Source organism: Nesoenas mayeri (genome assembly GCF_963082525.1).
Source record: "Nesoenas mayeri genome assembly, chromosome: 2".
Classification (NCBI taxonomy): domain Eukaryota; kingdom Metazoa; phylum Chordata; class Aves; order Columbiformes; family Columbidae; genus Nesoenas; species Nesoenas mayeri.
In genome coordinates, this window is record NC_137543.1 from 117447238 (window position 1) to 117463928 (window position 16691).

At 50.3% G+C, this 16691-nt stretch overlaps 1 protein-coding gene across 1 annotated transcript in view; it reads left to right on the forward strand.

Moving 5' to 3' along the window:
- Window positions 1-7228: 7228 nt before the first annotated feature.
- Window positions 7229-16691, forward strand: part of LIMD1 (LIM domain containing 1) — a gene marked incomplete at both ends in the record, with an annotated part of 28301 nt that continues 18838 nt past the window's right edge. The window contains one exon of the mRNA XM_080364305.1: window positions 7229-8348. Within this exon, the coding sequence (XP_080220431.1) occupies window positions 7229-8348 (1120 nt within the window). The remainder of the gene's footprint in view (window positions 8349-16691) is intronic.

The following is a 16691-nucleotide window of genomic DNA, read 5'->3' on the forward strand; positions in this document are numbered from 1 at the left end:
CTGACCACAGTAGATCAGAGGTGGTTTTCAGCGTGTCCCAGCCATAGCAGGAGAGCAGAACTGGAGCATTATTTCTGCACAGGAGGGGACAGGATCAGAGCTCTCATCTGCAGCCCGGATGATAAAAGAAACCTTGCGTTATATGCAAAGGAAAGGTGGATTTTTTCTTCCTTTTCCTGAATGAAGTGACTTCCCGGTACCACAAAGGATTTTTTCAATTCACTAACCCCATCTGTCCCAGGAGGCCCCAAGTCACACACGGCCTTCGTGCCTTGTGGAACTTGTCTCACTCAAGTAAGCCTTGCGTTGGGTACGTTCAGGTCTGGCTTTAGCCCTGGCAAGTAGCAAACCAGCATTGCCTTCCATACAAAATGAGCTCTAGTTTTATGCGTAGTTTAAACAGGTTTTCCTGGGTTTATAAGTAGTTAGGGTCTCTGAGTGGGAGGTTTTTTGCCTGGGTTTAGCGATGTTGCAGAGACGAGACCTGTTGGCTCTTGTTCTGTCTGCAAGCCTTTGTGTTGGCCATGAGAGACTGGAAACTTCAAGCAGATGATTGTACTTGTTACCGGGTGGACATGAGCCAAACTTGTGAGAGATTTTGATCACAGGAATCTCATAAAAAATACCCTGTGACACTGAACATCCAGGACTTGTCCTTGGATGTTCATCTGCCTGTGCCACACCAATTTGCTCTCTCTTTTAGGCTGCCAAATTGCTCACTGAGCAAAGGAATATGTAAATGGAAAAGGCTTAAGGATAATGAGCTGAATATCCGTATTCTTTCTGCTTGCACTTGTAACGCTCAGCTTGGGACATCTGGGGCATAAGAAGTTCTTTTATTTGAAGAGCCTGATCCTCTTCGGTATAACTCAAAGCAGAACGTGCCTTTAAATAGACGGAAATGCGTGCGTTTGTGCTTGCTCTCTTGGATACGAGCACGCTCCCTGGGCTGGTTGCAAGGGGAAGGCCCACAGTCACATCTAATGCTCTGAACTTCCTTATCTACCAGCAGTTTTCTACACGTGCCAAAACTGAGCATCAAAGGTCCAAGATTCTCCCAGTGCACCCACCTCCTGCTGTCAGAAGAGATGTACAAGCTGCCGAGCGAGCAGAGTTGCTCTCTGATAACTGTGCTTAGCGCCAACGGTGTGTGAAGCGAAATACAGATAGTCATAACATCTGTAGGTGATCCAGTGCTCTGGTCAGGAAAAATAAACACAGGACACATAACTGGGGCAGAAAAGAGTGTGATTTAATAAAGGAACGTGACGTGCTTCTGGCATTGGCAGCCAGGGTTTGTTTCTGATGAAGATTAAGAGAATCAGTGTAACAGGAAATTGTTTTCTGCCACAAAGGGAAATCAATTGTCTTTAAATACACAGCAGTGTATTTAGCAAATCTTACTAATTGCTGCAAAACACAAATGTGAGCGTGCGTTGTCGGGCTGGCTAAGCCAATAACGTATTGTGAAAAAAATCGTAGGAGCTTTTAGAAATGAATATTTTCCTTAAGTACGTCTCCATCCCTGGAGATCCATGTGGCTGGATGAAATAGCAAGGGTGCAATAAAAATATATACTTCCCAATTTTCCCATGTGAAAGAGCATGTAAAAACATCTGTTAGTCAGGGAGCTTCTCCTCGGATACGCGCAGAAGAACGGGGTGGGTGCACGGACTGCGCCTGGCACGTCCACTCCAAGTCCACCAAGCCATGTGAGGCCAATGATTGATGGCAGGATGTCGTCTGACCTGCAGAGTCCTTCCAGCTGAGGATTACTGAGGGCCACATGTGCTGGTTAAACAGGTCACGGTGCTGTTTGTGTTAATGCGCTGATAAAGAGGCAGGGAAATGGAGATGGAAAATTTGCCAGGCAAGTTCGTGTCCTGATAAAAGGCTCCTTTTAGTAGAAAATGGAGAAAACAAACTATTCCATATTCTTCCAAGCAGGGGTAGGAAAACCACCCAAACCACCTGCATTATTTTGGGGCAACCCTGACATCACTGAAAGCAAGTGTTTGGCCTGGTTGACTGATAGCAAAGAAAAACCAGGGTTTCCACCACCACTGATGGCATCTGGAGGTACTGAAGAGAGGAAGATGAAGGACGTTCTCTGCCCCAGAGCAGCAGCTGAGCACTTGGCTCCCAGCTCTCTCCTTCCTCAGGGAGACTGAACCACTGCAGCTCAGGGATTCACAGCCTTTTCTGTCTCTGCTGCTATCTGTGCTCCTGTTTGGCCCCTCGGTGACTCCCTGTGGCTTCTCTCGCCTCCCCACAGGGTGCCCTGCCAGGGAACCCTGCCCTGCCTCAGTTTACCCACCTGTGAGCACAGCCCCCAGCATCCTCACTGAAATGACACTGCAGGGTGCAGTCATTTAAGGAATATGACCCTGAAAGCCTTTCTGTGCAGTGTCCACACTGCTCCAGAAGGGCAGTTTGGAAAGCTCTCCCAGTGCTGCCCTTGTCCTTCTGTGCCACTGGAGTTAATTAAATGACTTTTAGCGTAATTTATAGCAGAGATCATGCCCCGTAGCAGGCAGTCGTAGTGCAACAGAAGCAGAAGATCCTAGTCTGGACCCATTTCTGCCCTGACCCAGGGGGCAGGGGCCACTGGCACCCAGGCTGCACGGTGGGCAGCTGGGCTGCCCCTGCAGCTCGGGGGTTAAATGTTTGGGCAGGCAGCACGGGCAGCAGGCAGGGAAGGCCTCCCGGAGGAATGCAGAGGCGCCCGGGGCAGCTGTGGGGAGGATCAACATCTCCCAACCCTGCCCTGCCGCTTTCCTGCAAAGGTCTGGGCTCTTCACCACCACAGCGTCCCTTTCAGCAGCCTGGCCCCCAGCTTGAGCCCGGCTTTCCTGCCCGCAGCCACCCCCCAACCCCTCCTGCTGCCAGCTCCCCGCATCCTTCCCCTGTCACCCTCTTATTTACCCTACAGCCCCTGTGCCTCATCCTCCTGGTACAAAGCACCCGGCTGGTACAGGTAAATATCACATTTATTGAAAAATCTCTATTAGAAAGCCGGTGGAGAATTCATCAATCACTGCACGGCGCGATCCACAGCTGAGAGTTTGGAGATGCTGCGGCGCTGCCTTGCGAGAACTGAGAGATGCGTTTGCTCCTGCAAGAACCAAGTCAGGCTCCATCCTGGAAATAGTTCTGCCTTATAAATTGTTCGCTCTGTTTATATTCTAGCACTGAAGCCTTTATTGCTTTCCCGCTAGAAGACATGAGAGCACGTATCTCGGGCATTTCAGTGGTGTGTATAGTCCAGGCTCCTGTGGGAAATGACCTGCCTGGGACAGCTACAGCCCCAGGGAGGCACAGGCACCGAGGATCAGACCTGGAAACATCCACGGAGAAACTGGTGTGCTGCTAGCCTCTGGTTCCCTGTGCTGGTTTGCTTGCGAATAGTGAGTATAGCATAGTTGCTTTTGGAGAAATATCTAGCTATAAATTGTCACCCAGACACCTCCTAATTGTCTTTTTTCCATAAACTATACAGCCCCAGGCAGTTGTTGTGCCTCAAAATCTGCGGGTGTTTTCTTCCAGAAACAAAAATGATCTGGGAGGTGTGTGTGGGGACACTTTCTCCAGGTCTCCGCAACGTGAGCCCAGAGACAAACGTGGCAACAAGAAATAAAGACAGACGATCCCCTCCCTGCTCTCCTTCACAACTTCCCTGTTTACCCAGGCAGGCAGCGCTTCGCCCCAGCCTGCCGATGCCCATGGCTCCTCGCCAGCCCCACAAGGCTCTGCCACCCTGGCACAAGGCCACGGTGCTCCCACCGATTCAGGGCCAAAATTGGGGAACGCTGCTCAGGGCTACTTCTCCCCACATCGCTGCCTCCCTCCGCCCCACGGGCAGCTGCAATTGCCACGTGGAGCAGGGCTGGGTTACAAGCTGTCAGCAATATTTTACATGAGTAAATGCAGCATGTAAGCCTTGCCCACAGGAACAAAAACAGATTAAATGAGCAATGTGGGGTTTTTTGTTTTGTTTTGTTTGTTTTCTTCAAGGGACGGGGTTTAGAATAAGTTAATTCAAATAGGCACGTAGATTTTGGTCCTGTGCTATGACAGCAATCGTGGACCCTTCCACTCCTTAATAGGCATGGGCTGTAAAACTCACAGGAACTATAAACCTGTGAGACCATATCTAATTGCAGCGTGAGGGTTCGCAAGTCAGTGTAGTATTACATCTCCAGTCTGGTAGAAAGTTCAAGTTAATCATCTGCTTGCTTGGGAATACCCCTAGCCCAAGTCTCACAGAAAGAATAAATCCTAGCATGAAACTTCAAAAGGTATTTTGCTGCCTGACGCTGGCTGAAAGCGTTGCGAATCAGACACCAAAATGCCTTTGAATCGCTTGGCTGCGATTCCCCTTCGAAGGCGCTTGCCATCAAAGTGTCTGCTCATGCGTGTGGAGCCTGGAAGGAAGCCAAGCCCAGCGCCACCGTTCCCCATCCAAAGGGCTTCGGCAGCCTTTTCCATGTCGTCTGCGTGAGCATTGTTCTGCAGACAGCTGATGTGATCCTTTGGTATAGGAAGGAAATGTGCTTTACATCGCTGGTGAAGCAGCATCCAGAGCAGTCATTCGGCAAGAAGGCTGCTGCCCCTCTGCCCCAAGGCAGTGGGCTCCTGCGGGTCCGACTGTAAAAACAACTTACAGATGTCAGATAAAAAGTAATGGCAGAAAATGTATGCATGACCCTTAAAAAGGAAAGTCGGGAAAAAAAGCCATGATCTGAGGGAAGTTACAGATTCTTCCTTGGTTTGTTTGTTGAGAGCTGAAAATAGATACGTCTATTCCCAAATACTTCTGTTCTGCCAAGGGTTTGTTTCCTAGAGGTCTGAAGAGCCTCATCTTGGTGTGTTTGCAGAAAAAAACCCGTACAAACAATAGACACCAGCTGTGTTGCTGGATAGGAGCATGCCTTCCCTTGATTAACTTTACATGCTTTGGTGAGGAGGAGGGAAGAAGGTGCAAGAGGGATGTTTAATTTCCTTTTCAATTGCTCTTTGTCCACTAATGTTGCAGAGTTCTCCCACCAGTAAAGCGATGGTGGGGTTCACACTTCCATCCTTATCCACCTGCTGCTCTGTTTCATTTTGGTCTTAGAAAGGTTTGATAGTTGGTAGTAACTGTTTTCCTGATACTGTGTGAAAGCTCCAGTACTATCGATCCCTTAAAAACTTGGCAGGCCATGGTTAGTGGCAGCATGTGCTGTGGTCTCCTTTCCCTGACTCTTGGGGACTGGGGGAGCCCCACTGCTGTGCTTTTCCCTGCACTGGGATTCCCACCCTCTTGCCTTCCCTAGAAACCATAAAACCCCTTATCTAACCCTGTGCTATGCTAGACTAACTTTAGTGAGTCTAAAGTTTATCACCTCAAGCTCGAGCCCAAGGATGTTGCTGCAGGGATGAGGCTCTCGGTCCTGCTTGGAGCCTCTTTGGAGGCTCCAAACCAGTTTGGAGGTTGCTCTGTGAGAATACTGGCACCTCTTCCAGGGACTCAGAGTGCCATAATTTTTAAGCACACGGGGCCAAAACTCTCTGAAAGAGTCAGGCTATTTGAGATCTGGCCTCAGTTGCTAAAGCAGTGCTTCTGGAAGGGAACTGGTCAAAAATGCACGGGGATGTTTTTGGTCTCTGACACGTTTTGGTTGCAGCCCGATTATTAAAGGCAATGAATTTCTACATTCCTTAACATCCGGCCCTACCTGCTGGAGCCTGGGGGAGAATAAAACAACAACTCCTGGGAATGCAGGACACGTGCCTGGGCCTGTAGCAATCAACTGCATCAGTCAGTCACTCAGAGGCACCATGGCTCCCTGCAAACCAGCCTCTCCCCCAGAGATCCTGCTGCAGCCCCCCGGCCTCTGGGAAACCCCATCTGGGTTTGCCACAAAAATTTCACAACAGGCCCATGCGGATGGAGAAGAGAGGCTGGGATACAAAGCACAGCATCACAACGTTGTCTTTATTCATTGGCATGAGGTGTCCTGTTCACACCGGGACACCCCAAATGTGGTTTACACTCAGTTCTTACACCTTTCAAGGGCTCAGGTGTGACTTGATCAATCACTACTTAATGCACGCATGTCACTGTCTTGCAAAGCAACTATGATTTTACGATGTCATCATCCATCTGCTTCTTTCCTGATCTAGATGCCCCTGGAGTCGGTCTTGCGACAGTTGTCTATGATGCCAGACAAGGGGAGGGTTTCACAGATGTTTTGGAGGGGTTGCGATGCAGGTGTTGTCTCAGGAGTCCAGGGCTATCCTTTATTCTTCAAGGTGGGGGGTTGTCCTTACAATGCACTAGGGTCCTACGCAGCATGTAAAACATAAAAAAAACTATGTATATATATAAAGAAAGTGTGTATACATTATACGTATATATAAACTTAACATAATTTCCTATTATAAAGATTAATTGGTACAATAATTAGGGAATACGATTTTACTAACAGTTTTGCATTGGGGGTGCTCTAGTTTTTCATGACAGCTGGCCACGACTTCATGACAAGTGGCCATGACTTCTGAGGGGTTTTTGGTAGTTATAGTTGGGGACAGACTCTTTAGAAGGGCATGTCATGACAGGATAAAGGGTTTAAACTAAAGGAGAGAAGATTCAGGCTAGACATGACATCTTTTATAGTGATGGTGGTGAAACACTGGCACAGGTTGCCCAGAGAGGTGGTAGATGCCCCATCTCTGGAGACATTCAAGGCCAGGCTGGACAGGGCTCTGAGCAACCTGGTCTAGTTGAAGATGTCCCTCCCCATTGCAGGGGTGTTGGACTAGATGACTTTTAAAGGTCCTTCCAACCCAAACTGTTCTATGATTCTACGATTCACAAGGGCTACAGGGCCCGTGCGGACACTCCTCAGGGGAACGTGGTGAGAAAATCAGCGTTATCTGTAGGAAAACAGCGATAAACAGCGAATTACACCTTCGGATCGCCTGCACACGCAACCAACGGAGCGGCAGCGGCGCGGGGGCGGGGCGGTGGGCGGGGCCAGGAGGCGGGGGGCGGGGGCGTCCGCCCCCGCCCCCCGCCTCCTGGCCCCGCCCACCGCCCCGCCCCCGCCGGAGACGGGCGCGGCGGGAGCGAGGCGGTGCGGCGGGACGGAGCGACCGGCGCGGCCGGGAGTAGCTTGAGCCCGGCGGGAAGGAGGAGGAGGAGGAGGAGGAGGAAGGCGGGGGTCATCCCGCTTAGCCGTGCGGGATGGATAAGTACGACGACCTGGGTCTGGAAGCCAGTAAGTTCATCGAAGACCTCAACATGTACGAGGCCTCCAAGGACGGTCTCTTTCGGGTGGACAAAGCTGCCGGCAACAACCCCGAGTTCGAGGAGACCAGGCGGGTCTTCGCCACCAAAATGGCCAAGATCCACCTCCAGCAGCAGCAGCAGCAGGAGGAGATGCTGATGGCCGCCTTGAACGGAGGGGCCGCATTCAGTGCCCCCCGGCCCATCCCACCCGTGGCACGGGGTGCCAAACCACCCCCGGGCTCCACCGCCGAGGGGCTGCGTGCGAGGCCGCTCGATGGAGGGGAGCGCGGCGTCGGCGAGAGCCAGGCTGGGCACCGGGGCTGGGACGCGGAGCCCGACAGGGTCCCCAAAGCGGGGAGCTCACAGCCCACTGCGGGGCGAGGGGAGCAGCGTGCCGGGAGCCCTGCTGACCCCCAGCTCTGCCGCAGCAGGCAGGAGAATGGCAGCGAGGGCAGACGCGGCGGTGCGGACCAGAGATCCTCCTCGTTCTCACACACCTGGAGCCCCCCAGCAGTCTCAGTGGGGACGGAGAAGGGGGCACCAGGGGCCATGCCACAGCAGAGGTCATCTTCTTTCTCAGCCTCCTCTGTGCAGCCCACCCGGGGGTTTTCAGGCGCTGCTGACCCCTGCAGCCCCAGGGCCGGAGGGGATGTCAGCCAGGTGTGGTACCAGGGCGTCCCGCTGTCCTTCCCCTCCAGCTCCGCACCTGCCGCCCCGAGCGCTGACTACCAGCATGCCACCAGCCACCCTGGCCCAGCTGGCCACTTCGTGGCCCACGGTCAAAACCACCAGCCCAATGGCAGCAGCACAGACCCCGAGCCGAGCTCCTCACGCCTGGCCCTGCGTGGACCGATGACTCCAGATGCTCCACAGCCCCCTTTCCCGGAGGGCACCAGCAGCGCGCGGCCGGACACCAGGCACCCGGAGGGCTCCAGCACAGCGAAGGTGAAGCTGCCCTGCCAGACCCTCCTTCCGCAGCCGGAGCAAGGGCCATCAGCGGCTGAGCTGAAGCTGGAGGCACTGACCCAGCGCCTGGAGCAGGAGATGGATGCTCGGCCAAAGGCTGATTACTTCGGTAAGGAGGCAGTCCACCACTCGGCGTGGAAAGGGTTCGTTGTGAAGTGTCACTGCAGGGTTCACACCTGCAGGGTCTTTTGTCCCTGTGCACCTTCTTGGTTATGCTTTTTCAGTTTCTCAGTTTTTGGTTTTTTTTCATTACTTAGCTTTGAATGGAAGCTCTTCCTCCTGTGATGCCTTTTTTTGTTTTTAACCCTACCTCTTAACTTTTAAAGCAGAGATAGCATAGTAGTTTTGGGGAGGACTGCGCTGAGAAGCAGCTCGAGCAGCATCTTTTGAAGTGCCTTTCGTTGCTGGCAGGGAGGTGCTTAACTTTTCTTGACAGTTCTGGTTCTCCGTGTCTTAAAACTACATTGCCTGACCAGACCACGTGTGAGTGGGAAGGCTCCGGCCTGTGGAGGAGTCACTGTGTGTGCCGCAGGCAGGGAGAAGGGCGCTGAGCCCCGGGGAGGCAGCGGCAGGCGTCCCTTGGAGGTAACCCCCTGGGGGTGGCCACGGCTGCTGTGCGTGCAGGATGTCTGGAGGAGGAGTCGCTTGAGGATGGGAAAGGTGGTGGTTTCCCAGACTTGCCAGGATTTCCCCCCCACCCCCAGGTGCTGGTTGGCTCTGAAAGGATCAGTGCGTCCTGAAGATGGCAGAAAAACAGGCACATTTTCCCCTAAATCTTGGGTCCAGGCTCTCACCAGAGGTTATTGCTGGCGCTTGACACTGGAAAGGGGCCACTTACGTGTGAGGGTCTCCCAATGGGAATATTAATTACCCCTCTACTCCGCCCTGGTGAGACCACATCTGGAATATTGTGTCCAGTTCTGGGCCCCTCAGTTCCAGAAGGACAGGGAACTGCTGGAGAGGGTCCAGCACAGGGCAACGAAGATGATTAAGGGAGTGGAGCACCTCCCTTAAGAAGAAAGGCTGAGGGAGCTGAGTCTCTTTAGCTTGGAGAAGAGGAGACTGAGGGGTGACCTTATTAATGTTTATAAATATATAAAGGGTGAGTGCCATGAGGATGGAGCCAGGCTCTTCTCGGTGGCAAACAATGATAGGACAAGGGGTAATGGGATCAAGCTGGAACACAAGAGGTTCCACTTAAATTTGAGAAAAAACTTCTTCTCAGTGAGGGTGACGGAGCACTGGAACAGGCTGCCCAGGTGGGTTGTGGAGTCTCCTTCTCTGGAGACATTCAAAAGCCACCTGGACATGTTCCTGTGCGACCTCACCTAGGTGTTCCTGCTCCAGCAGGGGGATCGGACTAGATGGTCTTTTGAGGTCCCTTCCAATCCCAAACATACTGTGATACTGTGTGATGCTTGATGGAACTGATTTACTGCCCCAGGATGGCAGAAGTTCAGCAGCAGGTTGAGCCTTTCCTCTACCTGCTGTGCCACTTTGCAGTTTAATAGCAGATGAGATAGTTCAGCTTTTGGGAGAAGGAAACCTGGGTTTGCTGGGAAGTCTGGGAACTTTGCTGTTAATTTAAAGAACAAAGAGAGTAGGTCTGGTGTATTAATTTTCCTCATGCTTTTAGACCCATGGTTGCAGAAGTAGAAGCAGGGGCAAATTTCAACTCCTCAGCCTGATGCAGAGGAAGGGTTTGCATCTTGGGCAGCACAGGTGCCATTGCACAGGGTCCTGCCCGGTGGGATCAGCGGGTGGCTCTGTGCCGGTCTGTGCACACAGGAGCAGCCCTGGGCTTCACACTGAGCTTCTGGGACGTAGCTGGAGGAACCACCAAGTGCTCAGTTGCGAACTTATGCAGTTTGCAAAGTGTGTTTCTTGTCATCAGGAGGTGGTACTCACCCACAGAGAGCTGCACTAGGATTGTTTATCTCAGGTTCCGAGGTTGGAGTCAGCCTTGTGGCAGGATAGATCCTTTTTCTTTAATTCTGTCGCGGAAAGGTGATGTATCAACTTGCTGCACTTGGAGCGTTTTGGCCTGGAAACGTGTTTGGGCACTTTCTGCCTTGTACAGGCAGCGCACAGTTTGAATGAGCTCTGGGAGCCTTGTCCAGGGAGGGCTGAGTGCTGTGACAAGGAGCCCATGGCAAAGATGGGGTTGGGACAGCAGTCTCGTGGCAGGTGGTGCTCAAAAATGGGAATATTTTGCTGGAGGTGGCATTTAGCTCCACTGGAGAGGTGCCAGGTGCACTGTGTGTGTCTTCTCCTCACAGTGCAAATAAACCAGCTGGATCATACTTCATCCTACATGTGCATGGAGATGGAGGGGAGAGAGCAGAGGGACGTGGTCGGTGGTTAGATTATTTTTACATTTTTGTCACAAAATAGGCAGTAGCACCAGGGGGAGGCTTCTGTCCCGCAGAAAATTTGTACTAGCAGAAGCTGATCCGGCAGCACGGAGAGTCCTGATGGTTCAGTCGGAGCCCCAGGGAGGGAGGAGAGGTGGAGGCCGCCTGGTTCCCGGCGAGGTCTTTGCACATCCTCCTGGCAGGAGGTGTTACACCAGCGTCTGAGAAATTTGGGAAGGAAGAGAGGGAAAAATGAAAGACTGGAGTCACGGCAGGGGAAGAAGTGACGTGTTGTGGAGGCTCACCTCCGCACGGGAGGCTGGGCAGATCTGCCTCGTGGAGGACTGAGAAGCAGGAAGAGGCAAATACTGAAGTATTTTAATTCTGGGCCTCCTCCCCCTTTCTTTCTCACTTTTATTTTCATTTTTTCATAGTTACCTTACTTCCTTTGGAGGAGTAGAGAACCCATACAGTCTTCTGGATCTATCTCTGCTATGCTATACCCTCAAGCGAGCAGACTTTAGGATGGAAAATAAGTACTTTTAAGCAAAATTGATAAAAAGGTCAAGAATTCGTTTTGCTTGAAGACTTTCCCCCAGTGAAGGGAAGTTTAATGCAGCAGCTTTACGGCACATGGGAGGCAGGAAATGAAACCAGGACTGAAGTGCAAATGACTGAAGTATTTTGTCTAAAATGCTCTCAGCTCTCCTGATTTTGGGTGCCACTTTTGTAACAAGGGGATTTTTTTAAGATGGAGCTGTCTGTCTTGGTAACATACAGTCCTTCAGTCTGGACCAGATATTTATCATGAACAATTAATTCTGATCACAGTAAAGGAGCTGCTTTTTTCTTCACTATGTGAAAATGAGCGTTTGTAAATGAAAGCCCTTTTCAGGTAAGCTAGGGAGTAGGCATAATGTAGGTAGGATGCTCTGCTGAGGAGTAACAGACAGTCTGGTTATCTGTCAGCACCAGTTTGCTGTACAGAATCCATTTGTCTGCTCAGAGTATGTGTACCAAGTGGAAGGAAAGAAGCAAACAAAGCCAAGGATTTTGGTTTTTAAATAGTGGCATATGTGTGAGCCGCGTGGGCTGCACGTGTCTCTGGAGGAATGTGGGTTCTCCAACACTGCTTTTGAAGTGCTGACTTGATTTATGTGGGCTATCGAGGAGAACGTAGGTAGTCTCAGGTATCACCCAGGTCTTACGCTCAGGGAGGGAAATCCTGAAATTCCTCCATCGAAAGGCTGGTTCCCACTGCAGCAGAGAAGGGGCCTCAGGTCTCAGGATGTGCTGCTGGAAGCCACCCTAGGTTATATTCAGGTTTTTGGTGTACCCTTTCCAGAGAATATCTGATAGCAAAGTCTGTAGGTTTCTTTTCCCCTTGGCAGAAGCAGAGCGGTAGCTGAGTTGCTGAAACCCTATGGAGACCTGGAACCTCAGCACCTTCGAATGTGTGTGATCAGCTTTATGGCCAGCAGTGTTCTCTCAAAGTCTTATGCATAGTGAATTTAGCACTTTACCACTGCCAAAACCACAATTTGTTTAACTTGAAGGCTGTACGTAGCTGTGGACCTCAGCAAACCCTGGTGATGATGGTGCACCAGGACGCTTCAGCAGCAATGAGGGCAATTTCAGGGCTGCCGAGTGGAGAATTTCTGGCTAAAATGAAAGTTCTTCTGAGGTTTGTTTTGTATGTGGATGATGATAATGGCATCATTTCCACTGGTGATGAGTGGGGGCATCCCTCGCTGCCTGTTCTTAGGAGAACACCACGGCTTGCAGGAGATGCCTGCCTGCAGGACGAGGTGGGTCCTGGTGGAACAAGGAAAGCTGGAAGGATGATGGCACATGGACTAGTGGGTGTGTGCAGATTGCAAAGTTTATCTCACTGCAGGGAATCAAGCAAATAAGTGTTTGCCTGCGCTATGGCTCTTCAGGATTACAGCAGTTATGTGCTTCTCCTCCCTTCCTCTTGGGAGCAAAGCTGGCTTTGCAAGCTAAGGAAAAATCTACCAGAAGAAAAAGGAAGGAGTTGAAGCAGAAGAGCAACAGGTCTTTCAGCCAGGATACTGTGCCAAGGGGGACTGAGAGGAATAAGGAGCCTCATTCATTTGGCACTGGAGCTAACATAATCTCTGACATTGCTATCAGGTATTTAAAATGTCACTCATGTGAGTTTGATGGCATTCTTGTACTTTACTGGCAGTGTGTACACAACTGTCTACAGCAAAGATAAGGATCGAGAACATGCCATGCAAAAATGCTCCAGAAAAATTGCATTTACCAATTCTGTGGTTCTTTGGGCAGGGAGTACCGGTGCATCTTTGCTACCATTGAGTGGCAACCCAGCCACCCAGTGGTGAACAGGACCAAACTGCCAGGTTTTCCAGGTGCTTCGTCTCACACGGGCCTCCAGATCTCCTTGAAATCAACTCTCCAGCAAGAGCGATTGCACAGTAGTGGAAAACAGCACAGCAAGGCACACAATGTGTCTAATTTAGAGTTTGATGTAGAAATTACTTGGTTAAAGTGAGCCATGGGGAGGTGGCATCAGATTCTGGAGAAAGCCTGATGTAAAACCTGAAGAACTGAGCATCACATTGGGTAGGACAGGGTGAAGTATTTTTGTATTTTTCCATCATACTGTGTTTGAAAGAAGCGTGTGTAAGTGCAGGACTTGGCTCTCCTGGAATAAATAGGTGGGTTGGAAATGCAGAAAGCTGTACCTTCACAAGAGTCCTGGTGTATGCCAGCTTTCCTCTTATCTCATTCCCCTTTCCTGCTCTGAGGAGGTGGATGCTCATGAAGGTCCAACTTCTGCCAAGAGACAGCAGGATCAGCTTGCGGATTAGCCACGTGCATGTCTAGGCAGATGGGAAAGATATCAGAGATATTTACGTGCAAAGGCTCTGTTCGTTTTAGGGGGTTTTTTTCCAAATGCAACTGGGGGTTCTTTGTCATCAATCCAGCTTTCTGTAAAAAGGGAGGAAAAGCCAGTTACGTGTGGTGGAGAAGAATCAAGCTGATTGTGGAAATGTGGCTTGCATGGAGTAAGTGGAAGGGGTAGGATGGGCTTATTCCTCTGAGTGCTGTTTCTGAATTAGCTGTGTATGCAGATCCATACCACCAAACTCTCCCCTCATCCTGCTACTGCATTCCGCTTATCCGGGACCAGACTGACAAGGCAAAGAAATCTCACTGCTGAAGCAGCACAGCAACTCATTTTGCCCTCTAAAATTAAGCAATAGTCTCAGCAAACCCAGCCAGGAGCACAGGTAGGAAAGGTTGGCTGTCCTGGATGCTGCTGAGAACAGGGATGCTGCTGGAAAGACCCACAACTGTGTTCTTGACTTGTAGACAGATGATGTCTGGTACGTGGAAATAAATCATACTGACCAGTCCCAGGAAATGCTGCTGTTCAGTATGGTTTGCATCGAATTTTTAGTGAGTGGGATATAGTAAGTAACTGGGCTCCTTCTGGTGAGCGTGAAATAGCAACACTTAGAGGAAAAAACACCTCTTAAGGCTTTGAGTCTGGTGGCAAATGCTAATGCACTTGTTGAACTTTGAGGGTGGAACTGACATTTCAGACAGGACACTGGGTTCACTTTCCTTTCTGACAGCCCCTGTGATGTGCATCGGACCTGTTTGATCTCAAGAGCCGAGGCTGTTCGCAGCGGTCGCTCTCCTTCTGGTTTGCAGTTCCGAGATGGGGTACAGCAAGGTCCAGGACAGGGCTCACGGGGCATGTTTTCGGTCTCAGCTCTGCCCCAAAGGTCCCTTTGTTCTGGCGCTCAGCTGCAGCGCGGGCGGTTGTTGCCGCATGATGCGAAAGGGAACAGAGATTTCTTTGTTGTCCAGGGCCAAGCTGCCCTGACGGCAGAAATTGAGCCAAAATCAGCAGTTTCCATCCCTTTACCTTTCCAAATCTGGATACCATTCTGCCAGCACACTTGAGCTTGAATTTACTAGTGGTGCACATGTGTGGTGCAAAGGGCTTGTCATCCCTATAGCAAAAGATAAACCTTTTGTTGCTCCTTAATAATGCTTTAATAATATCATCTGAGCTTAAAAGCTGTAATTTTGGAGGGGATATCTGCTCAGATTGGCACTTGCATAAGCGCTCATTATGCATGGCAAAGTAACCAAGTGCAGGAATCAGGCACCTCGCTGAGCCACGGATGCTCGTGATCCCTCTGCTTCGAGCTCAGGACAGAAGTTCTTGCTAAACACTGCATTCTGCTGCGAAAATTACGCTGAGCTGCTGATGCTGGGGCTGGACTGATGCTGCTGACGTTTTAAATCTACCCCCTGGCTAGCAGAAAGCAGGCTCAGTGCTCTTTCAGGAAGAAGTCATCGGAGCTGGCGTGGAGTGGGGCGCAGAGCCCGCTCTGTGACGGGATGGGGATGGATGCGGCCGGTGCCGCGCTGCCTTCCATCAGCCTGGCTTCGCACCTGTGTTGCCGAGCTTGGCAACCGGCCACCGCAAGCAACAGGTATTGCTTTTTCCTTGCATAGCCTAAGCTGGAAGAACAGGATCATTGTGGCAGCAGGGAGCAAGTGGCAAAGAAAAAGCAGAAAGAAAACTTAATGGAAATCACATTTTTTTTCCCCTTTCGGGCCAGGTGTGCTGAGAGTCAGAGATGAAGGCTCAAGTATGTTGCTTAAAATACCTCAGAATGTCAGATTTGGAAGAAGCAAAGGTTTATTTCTAGAGTAATTCCAATTGCTAATGGAATTAATAGGCTTTCAAGTAAGATTTAGCATATATAAGTAAAAATATAAACTATACACAGATTTGCCATTTTTCAGTTGTCAGCCTTGCCATGGGACATCCATAAATATTTATAGCACAGCTGGTTATTACATAGTTGGGTAAGTTAGCACATTATAGTTTTTACAGCAACATTTTCAATTTATTTGAAAAGCCCTTTCATTGTATGACACTATTTTCCATGTTTTAAGGGCCTAAATATTTGAAGAAGTGGATAAAAGGGTTAAGCAGGGCATGAAATGTAGCATGTATGGAAAGAAAGGGGGAAGGTTGGTGTGGCTGGTTGAGGGATGGGAGGTGGAGGATTTCTTTTCTGGAGCTCATTGGCATGGAAAGGGGGAAAATGGAGCACTTGTGGTGCAATAAATACGTCGGTTCTGTGGAAAGCCTGGTGAACATCGTGGAAATAAGGCTTTGAGCAGCAAAACCAGCAGGTTTTCTGCTCTCAAAGCTTTCCACTTGGCATTGCTGTAGTCGAGAGAGAATGTTCTGAGGTAGCTGTTAGCTTTTGTGTCACACATCCATTTGAAAAGTCAGATTTTCTTATATTTTCTTTTTTCTTCTTTTTTTTTTTTTCTTTATAATGCCTTCGTGATTTATCTCTTCCTTTCTTAAAATGTTTCTTTCAATAAACAACCAAGATAAATCTGCTTGACTTTGAGAACCAGCCAGTTTTGCTAACTTGGTGCCAGTCTGTGTGCTGGGGTGGGCCCGCAGCCAGGCTAGCATTTCAGTTTGGGTCAGATTTGGACAAAACAGAGCAACTAATGATTCTCTGCAGCCTCCTCTCCAGGTTTGTGTCAGTTCGGCTCTGGGCGCAGCGGGGCTTGGAGCAGCGCTGGGGCAGCTTGCAGCGTGCGGTCCAATGCACGCAGGCAGGTCTGTGCTGGGAAAATGAAGTGTCTGCTTTTCAGCAGCACCGCGTGTGCTACTGTAAAGGGTTCCCAGGCGCTTTTAACCCTATAGTGTGAAAACTGGATGGCCACAGCTATTGTTTGTGGGCAGAAATTGCTAACCATGCTGGGACTACCGGTGCTGCCAGAGTTCGGAGTTACTTTTCAGCACTGTTGTAGGTATGTTGGGTTTCTCCCAAACTTTCACCAGGCCTTTCCAATTACTATGGAGCTTGTGGGACCCTGAGAAAAGTGAAGTTTCGTTAACCACGGCATGACTAGGCATCTGCAGCAAGATGATGCTGTCCCTCTGCTTGGGCTGGTAGGAGGAAGATGTGACCAACACTCCCTGCTCCAAGCAGTTTAAGAGTTGGAGCAACGGTGGAAGGAGAGACCTGGAGGCAAAGTCACATCCGCAGGGTTGCTGA